This window comes from Callorhinus ursinus, unplaced genomic scaffold (assembly GCF_003265705.2).
Source record: "Callorhinus ursinus isolate GAN/ISIS: 27379988/994484 unplaced genomic scaffold, GSC_fseal_2.0 scaffold4, whole genome shotgun sequence".
Classification (NCBI taxonomy): domain Eukaryota; kingdom Metazoa; phylum Chordata; class Mammalia; order Carnivora; family Otariidae; genus Callorhinus; species Callorhinus ursinus.
Genome location: NW_027397066.1, coordinates 16,095,359 through 16,123,101, shown reverse-complemented (window position 1 = coordinate 16,123,101; position 27,743 = coordinate 16,095,359). Strand labels below are relative to the sequence as shown.

The window sequence follows — 27,743 nt, the reverse complement described above, 5'->3', positions numbered from 1 at the left end:
GGTTAAAAACCTGAGCTTTTACATCGTTAGATTAAGGAGGTGGAAAAGGTTGGGAAGGATGTTTCAGGGTAAAGGACCAGTAAGTGTGAAGGGACCAAGATAAGAAAGGGCATGAAATAATAAAGACGCAGAGAGCTAGTTCACTAGAGTGGATCTGGACCTTCACTAGATGTCTGTCCCTTTACAAAGTCCTTCATTTTAGAACTTGGCTTCCCACTCCCATAAGCAGTAGCAGTAATAGAAAAAGTAATCAAGATCATAGCTAACATTTATTACATCAAAATGCAGGTACTGTGCTGAACCACTTGTTATGAATTACCTCATTTTACCCTAAATAACAACTCTAGGAGGTCAATAGTATTAATAATTCATTTTACAGATTGAGAAACTGAGGCCAGAGACATCAACCTATGGGTTTTGTAAACTTGCCAAGCTTGGTGCAAGTAGTAGATGCATAAGGTGGCATTTAAAAATGGATTAATTCTGATTTAATTATAAATATAATTAACTTGTGATTAGTAATGCTTCTAGGTCTGTAGTCCAAGCAAAATTAATTCTTTTCTTTCATGAGGAAATCCCAGAATATACTTGTAAAACCATAATACTTTATATGGTAGCAGTTTTAATGCCCAACTCTAATCAAGAATTGGAGTGTAGTAAATGCTATGCTCAGATTCAAACTTTTCTTTGAAATTGAAAATGAGCAAAATGATGTTTTGGAGTCATTTAATGTCATCTCTACTGACATTTGCTAAGTCTTTCCTATGTGAAGGGACGCAGTGGAAAAAGTGAAGGGAACAGAGCTCTTTATGATCTAGAGAATCAAAGACAAATGCATAAAAGAAACGCAGGACAGACAAGACACATGGCAAGGACAATTTGAACTGCTCCTACTGTTGGTGGGGGGTGCTCACGGAAGGAAAAGATCTGCTCAGCTCGGGCAGCGCCTTCCTTAAGCTGCCTTTTCGGATAGATCACCCAAACACTAACAGAATGACTACTTTCTTCTTAATGTTGCAAACTTTCCCAGACAGTGCCAAATTATGCACCCCTGAGCTGGAAGGCTTAATCACACTGTATCTCATGCAAATGACATCCATGGAATTTGTAGAGGGGTGGGGGGGGCGATGTCGCCTTTGACGTAGGCGCTGGGGTTCACACACAAAAAAGTGGAGGTTTTGCCTCCTGGGACCCGAGAGTTTAGTGAGAGAGATATTAACAGTAGGCACCAAAGAGTCTGATAGACAGATGTACACAAAACCTACAGTGATTGCCAGAGTCCCATGAAGCACGTTTAGATATAGCATGATTGACTCCTGGCTCCTATCCTCTGCCCATCCCCTTTCTCAGTTTTCTAAACGTATCTTCTTGGGATTTGGTGGGTTTTGGAGGGGAGGAGAAAGCCAAGAGAGAATATGGCAGGCAATTTCTGGGGAACTGATAGGCAACTGATAGCCCCTGCTATTTAATCTGAAGCATAATTGCCACCAGGGGGCACCAAACCGGCCCTGAGCTAAGAAAGTCTTAGATCTTAAATCTCTGTTCCTGGATCTTCCTTGTAGGTTTGCTATGGTCTCCACACCACCCTTATAAATAATGGAATAACGGAATTTGACCCAAAAGAGTGTATGACATATTTTTATGTTGTTTTGTTGTGCTTTCCAAAAATAAGGAGATACAAACAGGCTGTTATGAGACAGAGCACAAAGAAAACAAACAAACAAAAAACATTTCACCCAGTATGAGGATTTGGCAGTTTCCCCGCTATCATACTACAAAGGCTTAAACCATCTCTAATTTATTTTTCCATGGTGCCATAGCCAGCACTGAATACTATTTGCTAAATAAATGGATCCAGTTTGAGCAAATCAAGATAGGCTTCATAAAGGACATGATACTTAGAATGTCACCTGGAAAGTACAAGGTTTGTGCAGACCGAATGGAAAGGGAACTGATATTCTGAAATCAGAGAACGTTAAGAGAAAAGGCATAGCAAGGAAGCTGGAGAGCCATGTTTGTAAGAAGACAATTTTAGCTAAGCAAAGAGAATTCAACTCCTTTAGATAATAGTAAGGGCCAAAAGGATAAATGAAGGCTATCTTGCTGAAAGCCCTGTATGTAGGTTGAAAATCTTCACATTTTCTTTAAAGATGGAGCCAACCACATCTCATGTTGTGACAACAGAAGAGATGGCAGAGGACCGTGTGTGAGTTTGACCCTACACCCACATTCACGAACTAGGTACTCACAGGTGTGATAACGCAGAAAGATCATTGAAAGCACCTTCAGGCACAACAGAAATGTCATTTCCATGTAATGAACTAAAAGCAAAAAAAAAAAAAAAGAAGTATTAAATTTCTTACATGTCAGAGAGTTCAGAAAAATTCTCACACGTGTGTGAGACTTTAGTTTACAATAAGCATTTTAAGTCAGTACAGAAAATATGATCTATTTAATACACAGTCTTGATGTAAATGGGTATCTATTTGGGAAAACAAAATTTCCTATTTCATATCATATGCATAAAGTCAATTCTAGATTGAAGAGCTAAATGTGAAAACAAAACTAAAAATATGTGAAAAGAAAATAGGGAAGAGCTCCTTTTTATAAACACAGGATGGGAAAGGCTTTCTTTTTTTTAAAGATTTTATTTATTTATTTGAGGGAGAGAGAGAGATCAGAAGCAGGGGGAGGAGGCAGAGGGAGAAGCAGACTCCCCACTGAGCAGGGAGCCTGATGTGGGACTTGACCGCAGGACCCTGGGATCATAACCTGAGCCAAAGGCAGATGCTTAACTGAATGAGCCACCCAGGTGTCCTGGGAAAGGCTTTCAAAGCACCATATAAAAGTCAGAAACCATAAAGGAAAAGAGTAACACATTTTTGACAACACAAAATATATCCATAATATGAAAGATAACATATAAGGAACAGAATGGAAAATATTGACAACATATATAAGATACAAGGATTAATTCACTTGTTAAAAAGACCTGCAAAGTTAGAGTGAAGTAGTAGCTGCATAAAGAAATGTATGTGAATAAGGAAAAGACAAGGTACCCAATAGAAAATCAGAAATGATATGATCAGGCCCATGGAATAAGAAACACAAGTAATCAATAAAAAAATAAAATATACACAAATGCTCTAGTTATTAGAATTTCAAATTAAAATAGGAATGGAAAATAATGTTCAATCTGTCATAGAACTATTAATATTATTCCATATTCGCCAGAGTGCTTTGAAATAGGTACTCCATTAAAATAGGTACTCAATCTGTCAGAGAACAAAAATGAAAGGATTAATACCATTCAATACTTTCCAGAGTGCTTTGTAACAGTACTCTACTAAAAGAGAGTTGGTGGAAAATAAGTTTGTAAACTGACAAATTCTTGTTTTGGAGGGAAAACCTGACAGTTACTTTTGGTATCCTCACAACACACTTGACAGTAAGATGAATGTGTAGGATGTTCATTCCAGCACAGTATGGAATAATGAAAATCTGGACTCAAACCACATGACAGTTGGGGCACCTGGGTGGCTCAGTCGGTTAAGCGTCTCACTCTTGATTTCAGCTCAGGTAATGATTTCAGGATTGTGAGACTGAGTCCATGTCGGGCTCTGTGCTGGGCATTCATCCTGCTTAAGATTCAATCTTTCCCTCTTCCCTTCCCCCCCCCTTAAGAATAACAAAAAACTTCCCCCAAACCCAAAAACCACCACATGAGAGTTAAAGATGGGGATGATTAAGTAAGCTATGGTTCCTTCATCCTATGGAATACTCTTGTACAAGTTAAACAGCTAAGGAATATTTTTATATGATGGAATGGAAATACTGTAAAGCATATTGTCAAATAAAAGCCGATGACAGAACAAGAACAAATCCTATTTATGCTTGTTTAGAAAGTGTAGAGCCGTGTGCATACATGTATCAGCATCTAAAAGCAAATGCATATAAAAAGGGACAGAAGACAACATAAAACTGTTTATTAATTCTGGGGGAGGGGATTGTGATTGGGAATCATGTCTCACTTCATATATTTAAAATACATTTTAGGTGCATCTGGGTGGCTCAGTTGTTAAGCATCTTCTTTCGGCTCAGGTCATGGTCCCAGGGTCCTGGGATTGAGCCCCACATCGGGCTTCCTGCTCAGTGGGAAGCCTGCTTCTCCCTCTCCCACTCCCCCCTGCTTGTGTTCCCTCTCTGTCAAATAAATAAAATCTTTAAAATAAAATAAAATACGCTTTAATAGTAAAAATGTACTCATTGATTATGTAATTTTTAAAGAAATTAAAATGTCTTGTATTTTGTTCAAAATGAGTTGGATCTGTGTATTATTATTATCTATTACCAAATCAATGACTACAGCAACAATGTGGTGTCATCCAAATAAAGGCTGTAGAGTAGTGATACAGGAAAAGATGTAATTTTCCTATTTCCAAATTTGTAGTAAATCCTAATGTATATGTCTGAAAATGCCCAAGGATCAAAAAAGCAGTTAAATCGGTAAAAAACACAAGCCAAACTCAGATCCCTGAGATAAGAGATATTTTGTTGACCATAAGATGCTTACAGTAATCGGAGAGACTTCAAGCCATCGAAGGTTCGAGGAGGAATACATCTCAAACGGTTGTAACTAAGAATTCTGAAAGCATACATAGCAGATTTGTTTTACTCAGATACCCCCAAATGGCCAAATGTCATTTTAAAAATAAAAAGGCTAAAAAAAAGGTTGTTTCAGCATTTTATAACCTGGGAATATTGATGTACAGTATTTTGTGACTGTGTTTTCAGTAATACAGCATATTTCTTTCTAAATACAGTCTAGAATGCTTCCTGCCCCGGCTGATGCTAATGCCTCAACTATTCCCTCCCTCAGGTGACAGACTTCTTAAGGATCTCTCCCAACCCCACCACAAACGTAAATTATTCTTTGTTTCTTTTCTGGAACCCAACAGGTTTTTATAATATCTGTAGTTGTTTGTTAATTGAGGTTGTTCTTGTCTCTTTCTCCCAACAATATTTATATTTATTGAGGGCAGGCTCTATCTGTCTTGTTAACAGAGAATGTCCAAGTGCCTGGAAAATGCATTTTGTCCAGTGAATTAATAAATATTCAGGACCTGATTTTCATACTCACAAGGTGAGGAGCTGGGTCATGTTGCTGAAGCTCTGATTAGAAAGGGTGCTGATTCGGTTGTTACTTAAGTCTCTACAAGAGAAAAGAGAAACAAATGGGGTGAACTTGTTACCAGAGAAGGTGAAATATTAGTGATTCTTCCAAAGAGAAGGCTCTTCTTGCTTGATCACGGGGCACTGCCAGCACTCAGCTTCTACCTGAAAATAACCAAACACTGGATAACCCCTGGGATGGATTGTAATAGTCATAATTATTCACGCCTCGCCTGTTGAAAGTAGAAGTGATGATGTTTTGCTTTGGCCAGTTGAAGGGAGTACGGCCACCTCAGAACTGAAGGTTAGAACAAGCTCACGCTTCCCGTATTGCCCTCTGCTTGCTCTTCTGCAAGACTTGTGACGTTCCACAGCCAGGGCCTGCGTCCTGGTCCCAGAGCAAAGACATGGGGAGGGCCCTCATAATGGACACATTTCATGTATGAGAGATACACCTTTGTTCTTGAACGTTCCATTGGTTTCATATCCTTTAGCTTCCCTGGTACACACAGGCAAATTTGATAACTAAAAGCATTCATTTGATTACATTTGCAATGCCATAATGAAAAACTTTGCCCTTGGCAAAGTCACTGGCACACAACACACAGGTCCTCAATAAATATCGGTTTAATTAATAAGTAAATAAGAGAGATGTGGGTTTTTTAACCAATGCTACATGGCTATTTATAGCCAAGTATAACTGGTACTACAGGCTGTGATTTATATTCAGTGAACTTGATCTTCTTTTTATTATATATATCTGTGACTATATATGACATGACACATGTAATACATATTGTGACTATAATTATATTGCAATATAATGCAATATAATAATATATAATATATAATGGCCTATTATGTATCTTTGGCAATTTTGCAATAGGAAGAAATGAGTGAGTATATAATACACATAGTCATAGAGTGATATGTATATATTCACTGATTTTTCTCTACTGCAGAATGCTAAATACATAAATAAAAGGAAGATTTATGAATAAATGAAAAATTCTAGGTCATGGTTTATGATCACTGTATGTCTGTATATTCACTACTTTTTCCTAAAGCAAAATATATAAATAAATGTAAAATGCAAAAGAACCTAAGATTATCCATTCCTTTATTAAAATGACCAAAATATCAGTAAAATGAACCTATACAACTTGAGAAATGATAGGAATGCTATAGGAGCTTCATGATCCATCTTCTTGGCTGCTGAAGTACTATCCCTAAATTCAGAAAGTAAATAAGTGTGCCTATGTTAGCAGCAGTTATTTGCCTAGAGTAGCATAAATGAGTCATTGGTATAAAGCCATTTCTGGATCTACAAATGCTCATTTTTCATTTCCAAACTGGTCTTAAATAATTGCATAGTGTCCCATAAATGACCCAGTTCTGCCGAGGTGACCCTCCGGAAATTGCAGCAATTTAATGGTTTATTTAACAGAACAAAATGTATGTAATCAGTTCCTGCTGCTACTAAATAAGTAACGAATGAGAGGCAGGCAGAACAAGACATCTTAGGGGATATTCTCTCTTTCTTAATTTAATCATTTGTCATTTAAACAGTCCTACATACTTTCTACAAAGTGATTTTCTTGCATGTTTAAGGGAAACTGAAAAGGATTAACAGTGTTTTAACCAACCACAACCTTCCTAGGGCCAAGATTACATTGAAAAATGTAACATTTTCTGTGACTTACATTTCTAGAATTCACTAACTAGGGATCAACCTCCTTATTGTAGGAACACTAGAAATTGGCCTCCTCAGCCAGCCATATTTATTCTAAAAAAAGACAGGACTTAAACTAAAGTATTTCCCTTTATATTTACTCCTGTTGCTTATTTTAGTTTGTTTGTTTTTTGAGAAGCTTTATCAATTACCAGCAAGGCTACTCTAAGTATGACATTATATACAGTAAGATTATCTCTTTAAAAATATTGTGCATATAACTAGATCGAAATGTTGGTATATTTAAATATAATCTTGTATTATCACTTAAAAATCATTTACACTGATGAAAAAGAGAGATGTTATTTTACGAGGGCATCAAAGCCAAGTGAAAAGTCAGTGCTGAAATTTATGCTCAGAATGTCAGCATCTTTGTCAAGTTTACTTAAATACTGTGGAATTAAAAATGAATTTTATAAAATTAAATTCGAATACTGGAAATCCATAACTTAACTTAGAGCGTATTATATAAGGAAATCAAACCTAATAAAATGTATTATGAGTAAAGTTATTATCATCCACAATCTTTTGCTTAAAGTCAAGAAGAATAAAGCCATTACTTTCTCTCTTTCTTTCTTTTCTTGGCTTGTCATAAAATAGCCCATGTTCATTATCAGTAGAAGTATCGAATTTACTGCATTTCTCTAGTTCTCTGATACTTAGACTTTATCATATTTGTATTTTGAATCGAGGAGGTCCTTTCTCTAAGACACACCACTGCCTGACTGATACTCAATGAAGATGCACCTAGTGATCCAGAACCGCAATGAGGAAGGAGGGAAGCATCTAACTGTAAATGATTTATATTATCTGAAAGGTTCACTAAATCTTCTGCCCCTTGCTACCCCCATCTTGGTGAACTAGAATAAGTCAAAGATGGAAAAAAATACAATACGTTACTTACATAAGTGTTAAATGTTTGTAGTTATAGAGCTCCTTAGGCACCAATGTAAATTGGTTCCCATCCAGATACCTAAAAACAAGGAAACAGTATTATCTTTTTTTAAAGGAACAATGCTGTGGCATTAATTAGTTTCACTTTTAACTGAGGCAAGGAAGCACTTCGCAATTCTGGCTTTAAGACATCACGTTCGCTCTAGCTGGGATTGTTATTTAAAAGAAGTAAATGAAAAAAAAAAAAGGCGCAGTTGTCCAATCCAGTAGAATTATTTTATGGAATCACTTAGTGTAAATTATAAAACCAAGGAGAGACTGGTGAGCCCAATTCTTTGTGGTTTATGTAATGACACGAACCACGTGTCCAACCATTTGTGCGTCAAGAAGAAGGTTCATTCAATCAACCATATTTTCCGTCAGCCTCCAGTCTGCTCTTATTTACGTGGGGACAATACCATGAAATGCATTCACTACTGACAGAACCTTGCTACTGAGGGCAAGACCACTCTTCACCACCTTAATAGGGATCCATACACTTAGCAAATAACAATCTATGCTTTAAAGGAGATACTTAGGATTTCGAATTAGATTTCAGTTAAAAATAACCTAAAAATAGTTTTTAACCACTGTATATCTGCTTTGTGATAATAATTTTAGAAGGTTTTACAGAAAATCACAACCTTTATCAAAGGCACAAATACAACGTATATATGTAAAAGTAATAATCAAATAACCACATATATGTGAAGTTTCCTTTTCTGATTAAAGTCAGCAGGATAATCTGAAAATAGATAGACACTGGGCTAACCAGCAAGGCATAAAAATGAATGAATGCTTTAGGTTCCGTCCATAATGTCACAAAAAGAAAAACTCCATCTCAAACAAGGCTGTATTTTCCCAGAATATAGACAATGAAGGTTAAAATGTCTTTCAGCAACGTGGGCTGTCTGGCTGTAGATGTGCTCACAAACAATTCTGACCCCCTGGCAGAGGGCACCTCCTCCCCCAGTGTCGTGGTCCATCTTGAGATCTAAGGTTGAGGTTATTTGTATTTTTGCTGGATACAGAAGTAGCTGAGAAATTGCCTCAGATAATAATTTATTTCAAATAGTTCAAAATAAAAAGTTATCTAAAAGGCACAAGTTATCAAAATATGTATTAAATATGGGAATAAGAAGAGGGCATGTGTTATGACTTCTAATTCACGCCCGCTCAAATTTTCTGCCTTCGGATTTCTTTTACTTCTTTCTTTCCTCCACCTACATATTTCTTGGTACCACTAGAGGGAAGCATAATCCCATAGACTTCAGTATTCTCCCTTTATTCTGGAAAATGTCATAACAGAAAGCTAAAAGGATTCAGAATGTATGCTATGGATGTTTACATGTAAAACAATCTAAGAGGGAAATTATATGGAACTGATTAAAAATAAGAGATACCATTTGTTCAAAACTGTCCACTAATATGTCCTTAATTTGCAAAATTCTTTAGTAATTTAATATAATATGCAATGAAATTTTTCTAATACATGCATGTACCTGATTGTAGAGAAGGATCCTGCTGACTTTGTATGATTCTAAGAATAAGCTCTTGGGGAGGTAAAACTAGAATTCACAAGAGATGAGTTAATATTTTCCTCATCTCTGTAACATATTTCTTTAGAAAAATACTACTTTTTAATACTTTGTAAAGAAACACATTGAAGATTCAACTGTCTGAAAGAAGAAACACATGGATGGCATAGACAGGATATGAATCAAGAAGGATCTCAGATGTAGTTTAATAAGGAAATTAAAGAACATTTAAAATTATTTGATAGGCATCAGGGGGAGAAGCACTAAGGTAATCGGCCAGGTAAAAAGAAGGGATTCCGAGTTCAAGATAATCTGGTTATGCTGAGTGTTGTGTTCTTGGCTGGGGTGTTCCCAGAATCAATGCTGTGCATACAGAATACTCTAAAGGCATCTAGCTGGATGGAGAGTAATCTTCTGAAATAAACACTTATTAAAATAAGAATTAAGTATTTAATTACACACACACAAAGTAGTGCTTATAGTCAATTAACAACTGTGACTGGCAGCACGAGAGAGAAACTTAACACTTCATAGCAGTTCACATCTAAGAGGGACCTTCTGTGTATGTGCGCTAAGATCACACCTTCTTTTCCCCTAAGTGTTCAATTCAGGACCAAATTAGGGTTCATAGAACTGCACATGATTTGCAAATAAGTCCTCTGATGACTGAAGTGACATCTTCTTGAGACTCATTACCTATGTTCCACGTTGCCAAAAGTTTATCAAAGCTGCTCATTTAGAATGCTTGCACACATGGGCATGAATTATAGGGACACATCTGCACAAATTACATTGGAACTCAAATCATTTTTGATGTATAGTTCCACCCAGAAAAATATAAACAGAGGCAAAATGACTCAACTGCACTCATACCAAGCATTTGTTCCTGGTATATTAGTATGCAGATTACGTAATGGAATGGAGCACACATGCATCATATTATTCAAGCAGCTTGTTCTTGGATTTATTCCATTCCACATATATAACACGAGGCAGCTAAGAAAGTGTTCATGGTGCTTGGTATCTAGATGAGTATACACTGACCAGGTCATCTGTGGTCATATATCAGATATGAAAATGTTAGGGATAATTGGCTCCACACCCTTCATGATCTAAAGGATTCTTATTCAAGTCCAAAGGGCAGTACGTCTTTTTTAAGGATAAAGATTATGCCAGTTTCTTCTACATCCTAGATATTTATGTATCCCATGTGGGAAGCTATTCTCCCAGTGGACACAGTGGTAAAGAATAATTAACCATATGGAATATCCCAGACAATGTAGATAAATTAAATATACAGCATTTCCCAAGGTGTATTTGATGGAACATGAGTCTTGCAAGATGGTCCATGAGAAAAGGACTACAGGGACAAACATATGGGAGCTATCTTATATTTTACCACCCTCTCTTGGAGCTTCACAGTGCACCTTAGCATAATATAGACACTGAGAAATCCTACAATGAATAACAGAGAAACACACACAACCAGCATTTCCCAAGTGTATCTAAATTGGCTTTTATATTATCTGTTTTGGGTTTTACATGATACTATTTAATGGCCTGTAGAATAGAATTTGGAAATAGGACTCTGAAGATTTTTGTTTGGTTTCCATTTTCCCTGTTGAAATATTAATTGTTAAGGAAACAGAAAGGCAAGCTCTACTTACAATTCAGTGACGTCTCTGGGAATACCTTTGGGCAAGACCTTCAAGGCCTTGTTGCTGCATCGGACCACTGTATCCAAGCATGTGCATTCCGTGGGGCAGCGAGAGAGTGGAGAACAGCTACTCTCATCATTGCCTGATTTGCCAAAAGAAATACAGGAAAACCCAGATGTGTGGCTTTGAAAATGCAAGAAGGGATGTTATGCTTTTAGCTTAACAAACAAAAGAGTCTTGAGCCACGAGCTCACTTCGGTACACACAGCACATGGAATGTTTACAAATTGATGCCATCCATTGGATACAGCACCGCTTTCAGACTGCCTAGGGCCGAATTCCAGAAAATAACTCACTATTTATACCATCCCTCCAATCATAACAGTAATTTTCTTTGTTCGGTTATTTATACAAATTACACTTATAATAAGAGTATGTAAATTTACACTGAATTATGGAGAAATTATAAGGACACAGACATGAAGTGACATAAAGGGGGTAAAGTGTTTAGCAGATAATGTACAGGCCCCCCATTTTAAAATATAAGGCTCAAAGGGGCTCTCCATTCCCTGGCAGTAATAACAAAACCTGCTACCTTACAAGGCTATTACGAGAATCAAATATGGTGATACATACAGAGCATTAAAAAGTGAAAACTGTTATTTTCGTTAGGTTTCTTAGAATTTCTATTTTCTTAAGTCAATTGCTTTTCTCCTTTGAAAATGGCAGTTACTAAAAGAGAGGCATAGAATAATAAAGTTAAAATGAAACTACATAAATAGTACCAACCACAAGTTGGAAACTGGAAAATTTAAATAAAACATTCAGAAACACAAATCAAAGGGACGTGGATGTGAAAGCAAATCTGAGGAAGTATGTGCCCTGTTTCTAAAACAAAACAAAACAAAACAAAGCAAAAGCAAAAAAGGCACAAAACTATCTGTTGCCTGAACTAGGACACACTGTTCTAGTTGGGCCCCACAGCATCAGATGGGTCACATGAACGCTTGGTGCCGGAAGATTTAGCAAGGCTTTCTTACCATCATCACAGGTGAAGTCTTGAATGGCGACGTCCTGGATGGGGATTTCTTTGAGGAAGTATGGTTTCTGACAGCGAGGATTTCCAGTTACAATTCTTTTCTTCCTTAGCCATTCACCCAGCCAAGCCAGGTAGCAGTTGCAGTTAAAAGGATTGGCCAACAGGTTTCTAAGAGCCGCATGCAAACAAGGCAGGGTTGAGTTTAGGGTTTCGCTTTGTTCCTTCTCAAAACCCCATGCTACCATTTTCCCCCACACTTTTCCTGCTGCAATGATTCCTTCTCATTCTTTGTATTCCCCGTGCCCCTCCCCATCTCTTTCCCCCATTCATAATCATACACACCATACAGGATGCATTTTTTTTTGGCTAAAATATGTACGTTTGGAACTTAAAAAAATAACAACACTTTTACATAAGAATTCTTCAAATAATTTCATGTGGAAAATAAAGCAAAGGCAGCAATTTTGGGGTTTACGCAGTGGATCCTGATAGAGATCTCATTTAGAGATAATTTAAACTCATCAGCGATCTGACTTGCTGTCAAACTTCCCTCCACTGATAATGCAGTAATTTAATATAAAGATGAAGGCTGATTACCTTATATTATTGAGTTTAACCTGACAACAGCTATTTCATTAATTTGTCATTTCAAGATTTCCATCTCTTATTTGCTCCAGAGAATAGGTTTCCCATCTAAACTGACAGCTGAGTTGATTAAATGCCAGTTATAAAAATGAATTTACTTCTACAAATCTCAATACTTTTGGCATCTCACCACTTCAGCACAAACCTATTGACAACCTTATTATTTATAAACATGCTATCTTTAACATGCACAAATTAGTCACTCGATGTAAAGTGTCACATTTTATGTGGAAAGAGGATTAAGTACTTTACTGATGGATGGATGCTTCCCTCAAATTATTTCTTCAGTGACTTATGTTGGACATTTTTTTTTCTTTCTAACTACCTTTTGAGTTAGATTAGTATATTTAGATGCCATCATTACTAGGAAATCAAATCTGTTATAAGATTTATCATCTCAAACATTGCTTTTTAGATACTGACATATAAGAGAACTGAAATACATTATTTAGAGGGCTTAAAAAAAAACACCTTCTGAGTGTCTATAGACTAACAAATATTCTTTATTTTCTAACTGTCTACATAAAATATCCTCTTGGACAGGCTCAACCTATTTCTTCAATATTTTCCTAATATCATAGTAAATGCCCTCTAGTGAACAGTTTTTATTGTTGGTCTGGTCATCCTAATGTAGCTCCTGTCACGGCGAATGATCCTTCTGAGCATGGTTTGTTGGCAATGTCCCTATCAAGCTCTGTTTTTATGATACTTGGGCTGAAAAGACTCCAATGTGAGAACACCAGAGAAAATCTACAGCATTTCTGTGATGTGCAGTGCCATCAAGTTATAATAAAATGAAAATTTATAAATGAAGCCACATCACATTATTATAAAAGAGTCAATGGAAAAATAGTTAAAGTTTTGCTAAATTTTAATATAAGATAGTAGGTAATATTTTTAGAAAAATTAAAATAACCTTAACATGGACACATTTTGTCGATCCATAAACACTTGATCACATTTTTGTGAAATGCCTAATAATGCATTAAAATGCTATTAATAAAAATAAGAAATATAATACACTGGGTCAGTCATGCATAAATGAACACTATCCTTCATACTTACAGAGTAGATAAAGAATGGAGAGTATCAAATGCCCCTGGTGCGATGGTAGTAATTTGATTATCATATAAAGAAAGCAAACGCACAGAACTCAGTCCTATGAAACTATCATTGCCAACACAGCTTATACGATTACTTCTCAACATCCTGAGGGAAAAGAGAACATGGTTATGGAGAGAAAGCATCAAGCAATCCGCTTTGCCTAACCGAGGACCCAAATAACCCCTCTTTGCAAATGTGCAACATTCGTTAACTGGTTTCCGAATGATCTCTTGTCATTAGGCATCACTGCGGATGTACACCAACAGTTGCGCGAGAATAAAATGCGTAGCTTACAATGATCACACTGCGCTACAGAAGAGATCGGTGAGCCTCGCGTGGACTCCCGGCCCCATCTCCCCTCTGATGAGGTTAGAATGTTCTTTCCTCTGATGCTGTAACTGTGTTTGCCTGATTACATAATGTCCCAATTCACCTACAGCTCTCTGAGCCCTTGAAGCCCCGTGATCTGTGTATCCACGGTAGCATTACATCGGAGGTTTAACAGAGAGGAAGCCGAGAAGAATCAATAGTCACAGCGGATGGAGAACTGAGGGCACCTCAAGGACTCACAGGCCAAGTTAATGTCAGCACGGGCTGGGGAACCCAAATGAGATGGAGCACCCACAAATCTTGCACAAATTATTTATGAAAATTATTGTTTTAAAGTTTGGAACTTAAAAAGAGGCGATCATTAACAGATTCCAGTTGTTCACAGTGAAGTTTAAATACGCTTCTCTTGAAAGAATTCTGACCTTTTTTAAACATTTTTTAGTCATTGCCATTAAGAGGATTATTTCCTCGTCCCTGCTGAAGTTTTGGCTCCATTCTTAATTCTCCGTTGAACTGTTTATTTGTGGGCCTTAGAAAAGGAATGAAAAATTTCTTAAAAGCCCCCACGTAAAAATGAATAGTTGCCATGAATCTAATTGAGAAATAAGGCTGAAAAGTTATTTCCCTTAATTTTTCTAGACATGTGTAGACCACCCTACCCTTCTAGAAGATTGCAGTATATAAAACAGAGAGGCAAAAAGAAATGAATAACAGAGTGTTCCTTTAAAATTCTAGAATTTTATCTTATCTATAGAAATAAATAAGAAATATCAATTTTGGCGATCTGCTAAGTCACAGACAGAAAGAATGATGCCGTCCTTATCAAGGCATCACTTTATGTTCGGAAGCAAATACACAACAGAAAGGTATTTCTAGCAGCACTATCATTTGCTGTTAAGTAACGAAGAATACTTGGTCTTAATCTTGGTGAAGTCACGGACCCCTGGGAGAAGCTGAAGAAAGCTTTGCTTTCTGTTGCTAGAAAAATCCCGAAGCACACACAGGTACTACATTTTGCCTGCAACGTCAAATATTCAGCCTCACTGAAATCTGTGCACGTACTACTAAGAGGTTTACTAGTCCTACAGAGTTAAGATGTCTAGGGATAGTGGGGGCGCCTTGTCACAATCTTCACAGTTCGAAGCCGAGAGATACCACTTGGAGAAATACATATGTCTAGACAAACCTACTTTTGTCCTTTGAATACTCTGAGCTTGGCTCTAAAATGCTCTATTATTCTTGTGTAGCAGAGTGGCTGAAGGAGACAGCCAGGGGCATCTGTCTTAGGTGCCAAATATGAGGCACAAAAACATTGCTAGAAATATAATGAAGGAGGACTTGTCTCAGGGAGAGTCCTGTGAATGGAACTAGTCAGAAAAAAACACTTTAATGAGCTGCCTAGGTCGGTGTTATGGACTTGACTCTGTGCTCTAAAATTCATACGTTGAAACCCTAACCCCCAAGTGACTATATTTGGAGAGAGGGCCTTGAGGGAGGTAATTAAGGTTAAATGAGGTCCCAAGGGTGGGACCCTATTCTGTTAGGACTCACGTCCTTATAAGAAGAGGAAGGCACACCAAGAGCTCGCTCTCTCCGCACACATGGGAAGACCATATAAGAACAGAGTGAGAAGGCACCATCTACAAGCCAAGAGGAGATCTTGCCAGAAACCAGCCCTCTCAGTACTTTGATCTTGGATTTCTGGCCTCCAGAACCGTGAGAAAACAAATTTCTGTTGTTGAATCATCAGTCTGTGGTATCTTGTTATGGCAGCCCAAGGCAGACTAACGGTAGGTGGGATACAGACTCCTTCCACCTCCTTCCCCACCTCTCCCCATCCCTCATGCTGCCCCTTCCAAAGAGAAGGTTCCTGTAAGTAGTCCCCCAACTAGTATCCAACAAAGGAGGCTTCTGCTTGCTGGATTCCTGTTTTGCTGAGTTGCCGGAGGCAGCCCGGTGGTGGGGGGAGGAGAGCGGGAGTAGATGGATCCACCTGGGGTACATTTTCTCTGCTCTCCCCTCTCCTCTCCTCAGTATCTCCTCCATAAAAAGACTAAAGGAATATTTGCATAACATTTTGAAGGGGCTCAAGTTAGTCTGTGGAAGGGTTGCAGGCTGGGCTGGTCCTGCTGGAGGTTAAATGCCACACTCTCCCTGTGAAGCTCAAGGAGCACACATCTACGTACACGGGCAGAGATTTTTCAGGAGGATTTGAATTTAGGAAGCCATGAACGCATCCACACTGGCTGGGGAAATGGTCTTCTCCTTCTGCATCTGATATTGAGCAGGCAGGGGCCTTCTCGGCGATCAGTCACCCTGATTGTGGCTCTGAGGGGGCGGGGTGATGGTTTAGAGACATGGCGGAGCTTGGACCTCTCTCCACTGCAATCACCATCAGCAGCTTTTTGGTTACAAGTAGTTTCCTTCACAACTTCCAAAGGCTTCCAAGTTTTGGGCTGTGTCTCTTCCAGTTTTTAGGTTGCCACTTTTGTCAAACATAATATATACTTTAGAGATCATAAAAACTAAATATATGCACTGTAGAAAATTCAAGTAACAAAGTGTTGTTTTTGCTATTCAATCCAATCCCTGTCCTCTTTGGCCAACAACATTTTTGGAAACATATAGAATTTCTTTTTCCTAACTTCCCTACCCCTGAGCTCGTAGACATACCTCTTAGCATGTTTCTGTGAAATAGATAGTACAAGATCTACCATGAGTCAGTCTCTCTTTCTCACTGAGTCTTCACAGGAGTGAAAGAAGGTGGTTTCCAGATAAACTGTTAGTTATTCTGCCACAGGGTTTGGATTGGATTCTGAAGCTCAAGCCCAGGGGCCAAAAGTGAATGTTAGATGGAGGCTGAGGAAAATGCAAGAGGATGAACATTCTGAAGCAGAATGGGGTGGGGCGGGGGAGAGATCCGTACCAGCATTGGAAGAAGGGCAACCTTTTTTTTGTTGAGGAATCGGCAGCAGCCAGGAGACATTTTTGATCTTTGTAAAGCAACACACCGAAGTCAGGGGCATTCGAGTCAGGGAATGTTTGCATGCACAAAATGTGTGTGTGTGCGTGTGTTTTGTGTTTGTGTGTTTGTGAGAGACAGAGACAGAGATGGGAGGGTGAGAAGTCCGCACTATTCCCCAGCCCGGAATTATACTGACCAGCGAACTACAATACTGTAAGGGTCACTATGCAGATCAGAATACTTACAAAGTTTTCAGGCTTTCTAATCCCTTGAACATCTTATGCTGAACATTTTCCAAGCGATTACTCGTGAGAAGTATTTCATTGACACCAGAAGCTCCTTCGAATGCTCCTTCTTCAATGTCTGTAATCTTATTGTTGCTAAAGTTTCTAAATAAAAAAAATTGTTGAAACAAGATTTTAAGCTATTTCTAACAACGAGGGCACTGAGACAACATGTTTGATCCTTTTCTTCTAGGGAACAAGGTCTTTCATAATTTCCAAGCTCTTCACTGCCCAACACACCAGAGGCTCTGAAAAGACACCACTTTCTATTCTTTTATCAAGTCAAACTGATGATAGTACTGAGGGAGAAGGTGGGTGGTGAAAAATACCAGCCCAATCCATGTCAAAATATCTACAAGAGTCCCCAAGAATATAAAGTTCTTGAGGTCTGGTATTGAGTTTTATAAACCTTAATGTTCAGCACAAAACTTGATAAGGAACTTTTAAAATAAGTGCCCCTGATAAAAATTATTGAATGAATTAATGACTAAAAGAAGGCAGTTGTGTAGAAAGAAGAAGGATGGGTTAAGTGTGTGAGCATTTAGATCACATCAGAAACGTATCTGAATATGGGTTTGTTCCCAGTTAAACCTCTCATTGTAAGCATGTATCAAAACATCCAACTTAACTGTCCATATTTGTATGATACAAAACAGGACAATGCTTGGCCAAAGGGCAAAAATATCCAGGTGAGGTAACACCTTCCTATAGGCTCTATTTTTTCTCTTTCTCATTGTTCACTCCAAGACCAGGAATGCCCCCAGAACAAGGGTCATTTTTATGGATCATTTTATTCCTCTCAGAACATTGCATGCAATAGTTGCTCCATAAATATGTGGTGAATCTAAAGGTATGAATAAAACGAAAGGGCAATCGATGTCACTGAAAATGAGAACAATCAAACAATAAGAAACTCTTTGGGAGGCAGTATAATATGGGGTTCAAGTGCACAGGACGTAGTCTGCTCTGCCACGGATAGTCAATGTGACCCTGGGCCATTCACACATAGAAAAGCACAGATATTACAAAGCAACACTCCTTTTCTCCTTTTGATGTTTCCTCTTATATGAAGGTTGTTCCATTGGCCTGACATGCTTGATCTCTGTTCTGTCCCTCCCTCCCTCTTCCTCAGGGGAGAATACTGCCTGACTGCTGTTGGAACTGCTGAGTTTATAAACTTATTTTAAAATATGAGTTGTGAATATGTAGTAACACAGATGAGCTATCAAGCCAGTTACCAATCATTAATTCTGACTATCTTCTAATGAAAGTTTAATGAAGCAAAAAGTCAAATAGTTGACACGAATGTGCTGAAAGAGATATAACAGCATGGTTTAGGGAATAGTAAAGGAAGTTACAAAACACTACTGAACCCATTTCTAATGAGCTTAGATTGCCGAATTCCTGCTGTGGCCACATAACAAACCAGCTGTCTGAATTAAAGTAAGATGCGAGGGCTTTGCTACAGAAAATGTGGTTGACATCCTTGAATACATAGAAAAGAGGTGATTACTCAGGTTCTTCTCAGAAATTACCCTAAATTCATGTCACAGGTAGTCATTGTAGTCAATTTCTCCACATCTTTTATAGTTTCCAATTTCCAAAGAAATCTGAATAAAATCGCACAGGGATTTGAAAAACACAACAGAACACCACAGAAATTTTAAAAGGTGGCTAATGCACAGCTTACATTTTACGTAACTGTGGAAGTTTCTTGAAGATTCCTGTAGCTTCCAACACTGTGAATTCATTATTATTGAGACGCCTCAGAGAAAAAAGAAACAAAAGTTTTATCACCAACAGCCAGGAAGGGATTTTTATTTCTCGTACAGAAATGTAAGATCATTTCGTGATTATTCTAAAGTAAAACAGAATACATGTCACAGAAAATCTGTGGAAGCACTGATTTTTTCACCATTTTACTCAATTTTTATGCTCAAAATAAGATATTAAGAGGTATACAGGAAAGAAAACCAATAATCAAAAATCAAAACCAGCTCTCATTCAGTAATCTGTAGAACAAAGTTTCTCAAATCTTTTTTCCACTATTGCCCCTCCTCCAAAAGTATTTTTACCCCAGAAAGCATTTTAGACCATTTTTTTCTGAATCCCTTGTTCTATATATTTTTTTACTAATAGCTTTTATGATATGCAATTTATATGCCATAAAATTCAACCTTTTACAGTGTAAATCTTGTGTTTTTTAGTGTATTCACAAAATTGTGCAACTATGCTTGCTACCTAATTTTAGAACATAGAACATCACCCAAAAGAAAAAGCTCATACCTATCAGAAATCACTTTCAATTTGTTTCCCTCCCTGCCTCAATCCTTGGCCACCACTAATCTACTTTCTGTCTCTATGGAATTTTCTATTCCAGACATTTCATATAAGTGAAGTCATAAAAAAAATGTGGCTTTTTGTGCCTGGCTTTTTTCACTTTGCATAATGTTTACAGGACTCATCCATGTTTAGCATACATCAGTACCTCATTCCTTTTTATGGCTGAGTAATATTCCATAGTATGGATATACCAATTTTGTTCATTCATCTACCAGCTGACAGATATTTGGGTTGCTTCTACTTTTTGATTTTCATGAATAATGCTGCTGCCAACACTGGTGTAGAAGTTTTTGTGAGGATATACGTTTTCAATTCCTTTGAATAGTTACACTAGTGTAAAATTGCTGGGTTACATGGTAAAACTATATTTAATAATTTGAGGAATAGTCAAACTGTTTTCCAAAGATTTGTCATTTTTATATCCCCCTGGCAATGTATGAGGGGTCCAATTGTTTGGTTGTTTGTTTGTTTTTGTGGCTCTCATTGTGGTTTTGATTTAGGGTTCCCTAATGCTTAATGATACTAAGCATTTTTTAGCTTGATGATAATAAGCATTTGCTTATTGGTCATTTGTATATCTTCTTTGGAGAAATGTGCATACAAAAATTTGAGCACTTTTTGATTGGGTAATGTACATTTTTATTGTTAAGTTGTAATAACTCTTTATATATTCTGGATATGAGTCCCCTACCAGATATATGATTTACAAATATTTCCCTCCCAGTACTAATTTTTAAATGTCTAATTTACAAAATCCTTAATTTCTTAAAACACACACACACTTTCCTGAATAATAAATTAGATGCTAGTGCTGTAATTCTTAATTGACAAGTAAGCCTATTTAAGCTGTTATCATGCTGGAAGATATAAATTGCATTATTGTTTTTAATAATATTGGAAATATACAAAACTCCCTGCATTACCACAGCAACAGAGTTCAGGCCTTTTACTGCATGCATGGTCTCCACACATTTCAAAAAACCCTGGTTCTTAATCTCAGGAAACAAACTGAGGGTTGCTGGAGTGGTGGGGGTGGGAGGGATGGGGTGGCTGGGTGATAGACATTGGGGAAGGTATGTGCTATGGTGAGCGCTGTGAATTGTGCAAGACTGTTGAATCAAAGATCTGTACCTCTGAAACAAATAATGCAATATATGTTAAGAAAAAAAAAGAAGAAGAAGATAGCAGGAGGGGAAGAATGAAGGGGGGGAAATTAGAGGGGGAGACGAACCATGAGAGAATTCCGGCAAACAAACTGAGGGTTCTAGAGGGGAGGGGGGTGGGGGCACGGGTTAGCCTGGTGACGGGTATTAAGGAGGGCATGTATTTCGATGAGCCCTGGCTGTTATATGCAAACAATGAATCATGGAACACTACATCAAAAACTAATGATGAAATGTATGGTGACTGACATAACATAATAAAAAAAAATTCCTCAAAAAAAAAAAACCCTGGAGCTTTGAAATAGATTCAAAAACTAACAGGAATAATAATAATAATTTTAAAAAAGTATCACTATAGCCACAGGGTGGTTTCTGTCATCTCTTTGAAAGCATTACATTATTTTTAATTATTCAAATTGCTCAGGATTCATTAAGTAACAGGCACGAGTTGTAGGCACAGTGGGAGATAAACTATGAAACACAATCCGTCATCAAGGAATTACAAGCTAGTTGAAGACAAAAGGATTATGCAAGCATAAAAGGACAACCAACTTTGCACAGCAGTTAATTGCAAATACCAGATGGTGCTATACATAAACGTTGCTAAGATGTTCAGAAAACAACGAGATTTCACCAAGTTTTTCTTGAATTTTTAGAAAACTAGTGTGACTTTTATAAATAAAATCACTAAAGGCAAACCATACTTGGCATAGAGTCTATAGATGATTCAACAAACATTTTAGCACCTAGTATGTGCTAGGCTCGAGGTAGGGTTATAAATATCAATCTGATCTCATTGTCCTTTCAGCTTTTCCTGCTACGCTATCCATTTTTCAGGGAAAAAGTATCCTCTGTGCTTTAAATACCTGATAATCACAGAATCCTACCACCTTCGAGTCAGTGAGGTAATAAAGCCGATAAAGGCTCTCTGACTGAATTCCTAATTAACAGAGATTCAAAATGGTGATTCACCAACTATTTTATGTGGTTGCTGCAAAAGACTATATACCTTAGAAATCTATTACATGTTTAGAAATGGGTGCAGGCATAAATAATACCCAAGAAATAAATATCAAAGGAATGCTCTTATTATTAGCATTATTAAGAACTAACGGAATTTTTGAGACATAAATTAATTTCTGTAGTCATGTTTTGGATCAGCAAGATGAAGTAAGATAGCTTCTAATATATCCTTGTACAAAGAAGAGTTATGGCCATGTGTGTTAATTAAAATCAATGTAATTCTTAAAAATAAAAGGGAAAGACAAAAATTGCAATGCTCTGATGCTTTCATTCCCTCCCTCCCAACCCGGATTTTATTGGGAGATGAACTCACAGCTCTGCAGTGTACTGGGGAATGTGGTCTGGGATTTTGGTGAGTTTTTGATTGGAGCAATCTACTGTGGTTCCTTCACAGCGGCACTTTTCAGGGCAAGCCAAATCTGCAAAGCAGTCCCCACTTAATTTTGATCGATAATCTTCTGTACCTATTGAGGATTCAAGGCAAAAAAAAAAAAAAAAGATACTGAGTCTAAAGGTTAGAATAGTCATTAATTCGTAGGAAGAAAAATAGTAAGATAACTATAGATTATGCAGCAGGGAGACAACTTGGGGAATTTTTGGTCAATGGATGTCAGGAGAGGGTTAAAACAAGGGCTTGGAATTTGCTGGAAAAAAGAGTAACCAGATTCACAGGACAGGAAAACATTAATAGAGATGAGCTTTTCACAGCTGTACTTTCTGCTGATCCAGTTATGAGCCATTCTAGCCTAGTTGACAGCTAATCATACAATGGCTATTCATTGTTACAAAGTTTATTTTTTCTCTGAGTCAAGAATTTAAAATGTATCCAGTAAGAAACATATTCCTATATATCATTTTAAATTAGGGCTTTCAAGGCAAATAGATGTACTCAGGTTTTTAAATTTTCTATGGTCTTATATTATTCTCTCCCTCTCACATAATCTTCGGAAATGCCTAAAAAAGCCCTCTTTTTTCATTTTGATTTTATAAAAGGAGACAAGTAAATCCTGATTTAAGCCTCAGCAGCTTGTCATGCTGTAGAAAGCTGCGTGACGTTCCATGGTGCTTGACGGAACCATGTTTTACTCATACCTGGCAACCACATGGTTAGATCAAGCACAACAGAAAATCTCGCTACATAATCACTACACCATCCACTAGGCCAAGGGTAAGACCGAGAGGAAAGATGAAGGGAAGCAGGAGAAAAAGCTACAGACGCTCTGGAAACGTAATACTGTTTACATGACATGCATTCTTCCCGCAGAATGTTTATGACCATAGTAAGAGTATTACTACCGAAGATTTCCTGGAAACACAAAGAAGGGGCTACACTGAAAGGTGCCTCCACTGTTCCTCAGAACGGCAGAATGGAAACAACAGCTTTCGGGAACAACATCCAGGAAGAAGTTGAAGGTGAGCTACAAGGACAACAGAGAAGCTCAAAAGATCTGTGGTTGCTTCTTGAAAAAAAAAAAAAAAGGTGCAAAAGACCGAGACTAGAAGAAGGTACATCAGGATTGAAAAGGGAGGGCATTAAGTTTCAGATCAGACACTTTTACTTACAGCCAAAATGGTGAATTCCTGCAAAAGTAAAGATCACCAAGAAGGAAAGAAAGAGTAATCCCAATTAAGGTTAATCAACACATATACAAAACTAGTGAAGGTCTCTTCCTTCTTTCCTTACTATGGCAATTATAGGGGGGATGGCAGAGTATGACAGCCATTGTCATGCTTTGCAAATATTTGTGGTACTTTTTTGAAGCACAGTGCTCTTACAGGAAAAGCAATGGCATACGAGATGCACAGCACAAATTAAGTTCTTGTCGATTCCTCTACATGATGAGCTCTCTGCAAGATAGATTTTCTGTTGAGTTATCACTATAATATCTAGAATGCCATATAGAAGGGTGGTAGGCAAGTAAACATGCAAACGTAAGTGAAAAACTAATCATGGAGATCTTCAAAAACAAATACATCTGGATTAAGCCTTACTGTTGTGGCTTATGTGCTTTTTAATGGCCTTTCCAACTTATAAAATAATGTCACTTAGTGGAAATGAAATCAGAACCTCATACAATCGCAAAGTTGAATATAATCATTTCATTAGACTTGACAATTAATGCCAGGGCATTTATTGAGGAACTGTTGTCCTGTAGTTTAAGCTTTTGTTTTAAAAGTGAAATGAAGAACTACTGGAAACAAAGGGCTAAATGACAGGTACATCAGGTATCTTATATTTAAAATAGTCTGCATTCATTGTAATGACAATGATGTTTCTTTTATGAAGACTCTATAGGTAAGCTAAAATTTTAATATAATCTAGGAAGAAAAAGGAGAGAAGGCCCAAAGAACCCTTCTTAGTCCTGAATTCTATTGTTATTGCTTTAATGTAAATTGAATGATCAGAAATTACTGACAATTAAGCCACGATATCACATATACAGTGTGTTTCCAAAAAAACCTATTTTGACTGCTGTCAATAAATAGGCAAAACTCTATCAGAATTTATGAAAACAATCTGACGTTGGATCTTTAATTTGTGAATCAGAAATATTAATTTCTTAATTATTAATACAGTATATTTAAATGCAATTTATTGAATAATTTGGTAACAGTTCTATTAACTGCCATAATTTGAAGATTTTAGTAATATCAGTGTTTTATCCTATAGGTGTTTGGTATTTAGAATATGGCTTTTTTTCTGGGTAAGTAATAGTTATCAGACGACTTTCTGCTTAACAATGAGGTAAAAATAATGAATTTTAAAGATTGCCTATGAAGGCCAATCAACTGTTCTATTCAACATGTTTTCTTACGCAGCCCGTGTAATATATAAATATTACTGATCACTCAAGCTCAAAATAAGTAATAAAACAAAATCCGTTATATGCATAAAATTATTCAAATTATAATTCAATAATGGCAAATAACACATATCTCCTTAAAATAGAGACCAAACCCAGAACTCTTCCTTAAAAAATCAGTAAGGCTTTTGCATACTAACACCATATAAGTATCTTCTTATTGGTAGCTGTTAAAATATATGATAGTCTAGAATATCCCCAGGAGATGGTAAATGTAGCCAATCAATTACTAACACATATTTTTATATAATGGTCTAAAACAAACAAGAGGCATTTTACACAATTGGCAGGCAAGGAAAAAAATAAGTGAACATGTTTCAAAGAGCTAGTTCCAGAATCATCAGCCTTAAGAGTGTTAAGATTGTAGTGGTAAAACATTTCAATTACTTTTCTAAAAAACTTTTCATGCATCTGCCTAAATTATTCAAGGCATTTAGTGCCCAGGAACATCTGAGGCTTTCAGGATGTAGGTCAGTATTGTTTCTGTGGAGTTATACCATCACCCCAGGTCTGCAACAATGTTACAAATAATATATAATTGCATGTCAACAAGCAGTAAGTTGCTGTTTTCGTATAAAACGTGAAGCAACAGTAAAGCAAAATAAAGCAAAAAATAAGGGACATTTTCTTAGTATAAAGAATTATATTAAAAAAAGTAAATTTCATGGTCGACAAGAGAATTCTGTGTGTTTGTAACTGATTTCATGTAGAACTAGTTCTTTGACAACAGAAAGGTCTCTGTCTTTAAAACCAGCTCAATAAGCTATATTTTAAAAACAGGTTGAAAGATCAGATATACAACATAAGGAGAGAAAATGATTTAAGTAGAAGGCTATAAGTTCAAACATTTTAGCTACTGTGAGAAATTTTAGATAATGTGCCAAAGTGAGAGAGGAAAAAAAAGATGGGGGTTTAATAATATATATGTCTAACATCAGAAGCTGCATGCAAAGGTCAGGTTTTCAGGAAACAGCTACAAGTGATCTATGCAGAAGTCAATCTATCTACAGAGTACCCACTGTACTTTCAAACGCATGCATATCAAAGTTTCAGAAGCTATATTTTATAAGGTGAGGAAAGGGTGTCTGCAGTTAGTCCTACTACCGAGCAAAACCTACCTGGAATGAAATACTGTTCTTTAGCTAAATAAAAAAAGAGAAAAAAAAAATAGAAGATGCACCTGAATGTCAGCAAGCAGAGATATGAGTTATATTAGATTAAGAATGGACTATAGGTACTATAGATAATTAAGTGAATTATATTCACAGCAGTGGCTGAAGTATAATAATGTACAGTGAGTAGTAAATGTCTCTAGAACCATGGACAATAAACAGCTTTGTTTTGATATTAGCTTTTTAGTATGAATTAACTGCCGAATGTGAAATACCCCTGGAATAGTTAGACAGCATACTACTCAAAACATACAGAATGTATTTTATCATAAGAACACAGAAAAGATGAGACCAAAGTGAACAAAAAATTTCAATGAAGTAAGCCTTTTATATAATAGTAACATAATGGATCTAGATTTGGCTTTTTGTAAATAAATATAATATTCCCAAAATGCTAAAAGATGGCCTTTTGGCAAAAAAAAAAATTATCCTCACAGTCCTATTTAAAATAAGGGGGTGAAAAATAAGTAAACACATTTAGTGTGCGAAGCAAGGGATCAGGAAATTTTTCCCCCCTACTTCTGAACCTGAGCAAATCACATAACCAGGTCTCAGTTCACTTTCTGAAGAAATGAGAACATGATTGATTACCTTAAGTTTCTCAATGGAGAATAATACAACAGGCATGAGACTTAACAGACATAAAACGGATTCTGAGCTTGCTAAAAGGCCCGTTTAGTTTGAACCCTAAAAATGCAGTATGAAGTATCCAAGCATCATTTTTTCTTGGCTGGTAGCCTATTTGTTATGCTGGATATAGTGTTAAAATATTACCTATAGGAGTGCTATATGAATTGTGCCTACAGCTCCCTTTATTTTGTTCTTTATAGACAGAAGAAAAAAGTATATTCTACAATGTTTGGTAATTCATCTGAAGACCAGCAGTCTCTAGGTCTCCGTAACCACTGTTTTTGGTCACACAGGGGAAATATCACATGAAGTAAGAAATTACCTGAACAACGGAATTTCTTGCTTTTGATTTGTCCGATTCTTTTGTTTGCCAGACGCCGGGGGCTGGTGCAGCGGGCACCACTGGTCTCGATGGGGTTGGTATGGAGATAATCCGCCAGCCACTTGAGATGGCAGTCACAAATAAAGGGGTTCTGGGCCAAATGCCTTTCAGAAACACAGACAGAACACTTTTATACATGACTTGCAATGAACTCAACTCTCAAATTCACAGTGAGGAGAGCAGTCATCGTATTTGATCCAAGCCATATATACATACATGGTTTGAATGGCCCGGAGAGGTGAAAAAGTCCCCTTGGCAATGGTCTGAAGCTTGTTGTCGTACAAGGAGAGAAGGTTCAAGTTGTGCAGATCCTGAAAAGCATCTACCCGAAGGCAGTTTATCTTGTTGGCATTCAATAATCTGTTTGATCAAATAGTTGCAGAATTAAAGTGTAGCATCTCGTTAACCCACCTTCAAGATTCTGTCCTTCTTGAGAAATACAAGAAATCAAGAAATAATATTTCTCTGAACCTCAACACTAGCATTTTAACTGGAACAATTTAGGTACCACAGGTGGAAGATATTCCAGATAAAGCAAGGGTCATGTGGTTTAATGAATGCCTAAATCTAGTGGTACTTACACATTTATTCAATAAAAATTATTCAACATATTCTCTGGAAGATGAAGAGGTAGGGCAGTAGACAAAGGTGGGTGAGACCCAACGTCTCCTGTCAAGGACGCCATAAAAATTGTCATAGAACATTAGTCTCTCTAGCTGCTCTGTGAAGAAATTCAGTCTATTTTCAAAACAGAAGCCAGAGTGGC

The 27,743-nt window shown here is 37.1% G+C and overlaps 1 protein-coding gene across 2 annotated transcripts in view; it reads right to left on the bottom strand.

Annotated features, from left to right (window-relative positions):
* The window catches only part of SLIT2 (slit guidance ligand 2), a 360,710-nt gene that overhangs the window by 57,336 nt on the left and 275,631 nt on the right, over positions 1–27,743 (bottom strand). Inside the window, exons 13-25 of one of the 2 annotated variants that reach the window (XM_025887763.2) lie at positions 27,194–27,337; positions 26,918–27,081; positions 25,912–25,935; positions 22,243–22,393; positions 19,091–19,165; positions 17,362–17,505; positions 13,783–13,926; positions 12,074–12,240; positions 11,043–11,175; positions 7,809–7,877; positions 5,141–5,212; positions 4,574–4,645; positions 2,250–2,321 (exon numbers count right to left, since the gene is read on the bottom strand). In XM_025887763.2, coding sequence (XP_025743548.1) covers positions 2,250–2,321; positions 4,574–4,645; positions 5,141–5,212; positions 7,809–7,877; positions 11,043–11,175; positions 12,074–12,240; positions 13,783–13,926; positions 17,362–17,505; positions 19,091–19,165; positions 22,243–22,393; positions 25,912–25,935; positions 26,918–27,081; positions 27,194–27,337 — 1,431 coding nt within the window. The remainder of the gene's footprint in view (positions 1–2,249; positions 2,322–4,573; positions 4,646–5,140; positions 5,213–7,808; positions 7,878–11,042; positions 11,176–12,073; positions 12,241–13,782; positions 13,927–17,361; positions 17,506–19,090; positions 19,166–22,242; positions 22,394–25,911; positions 25,936–26,917; positions 27,082–27,193; positions 27,338–27,743) is intronic. The other variant, XM_025887764.2, reaches the window with a different exon arrangement.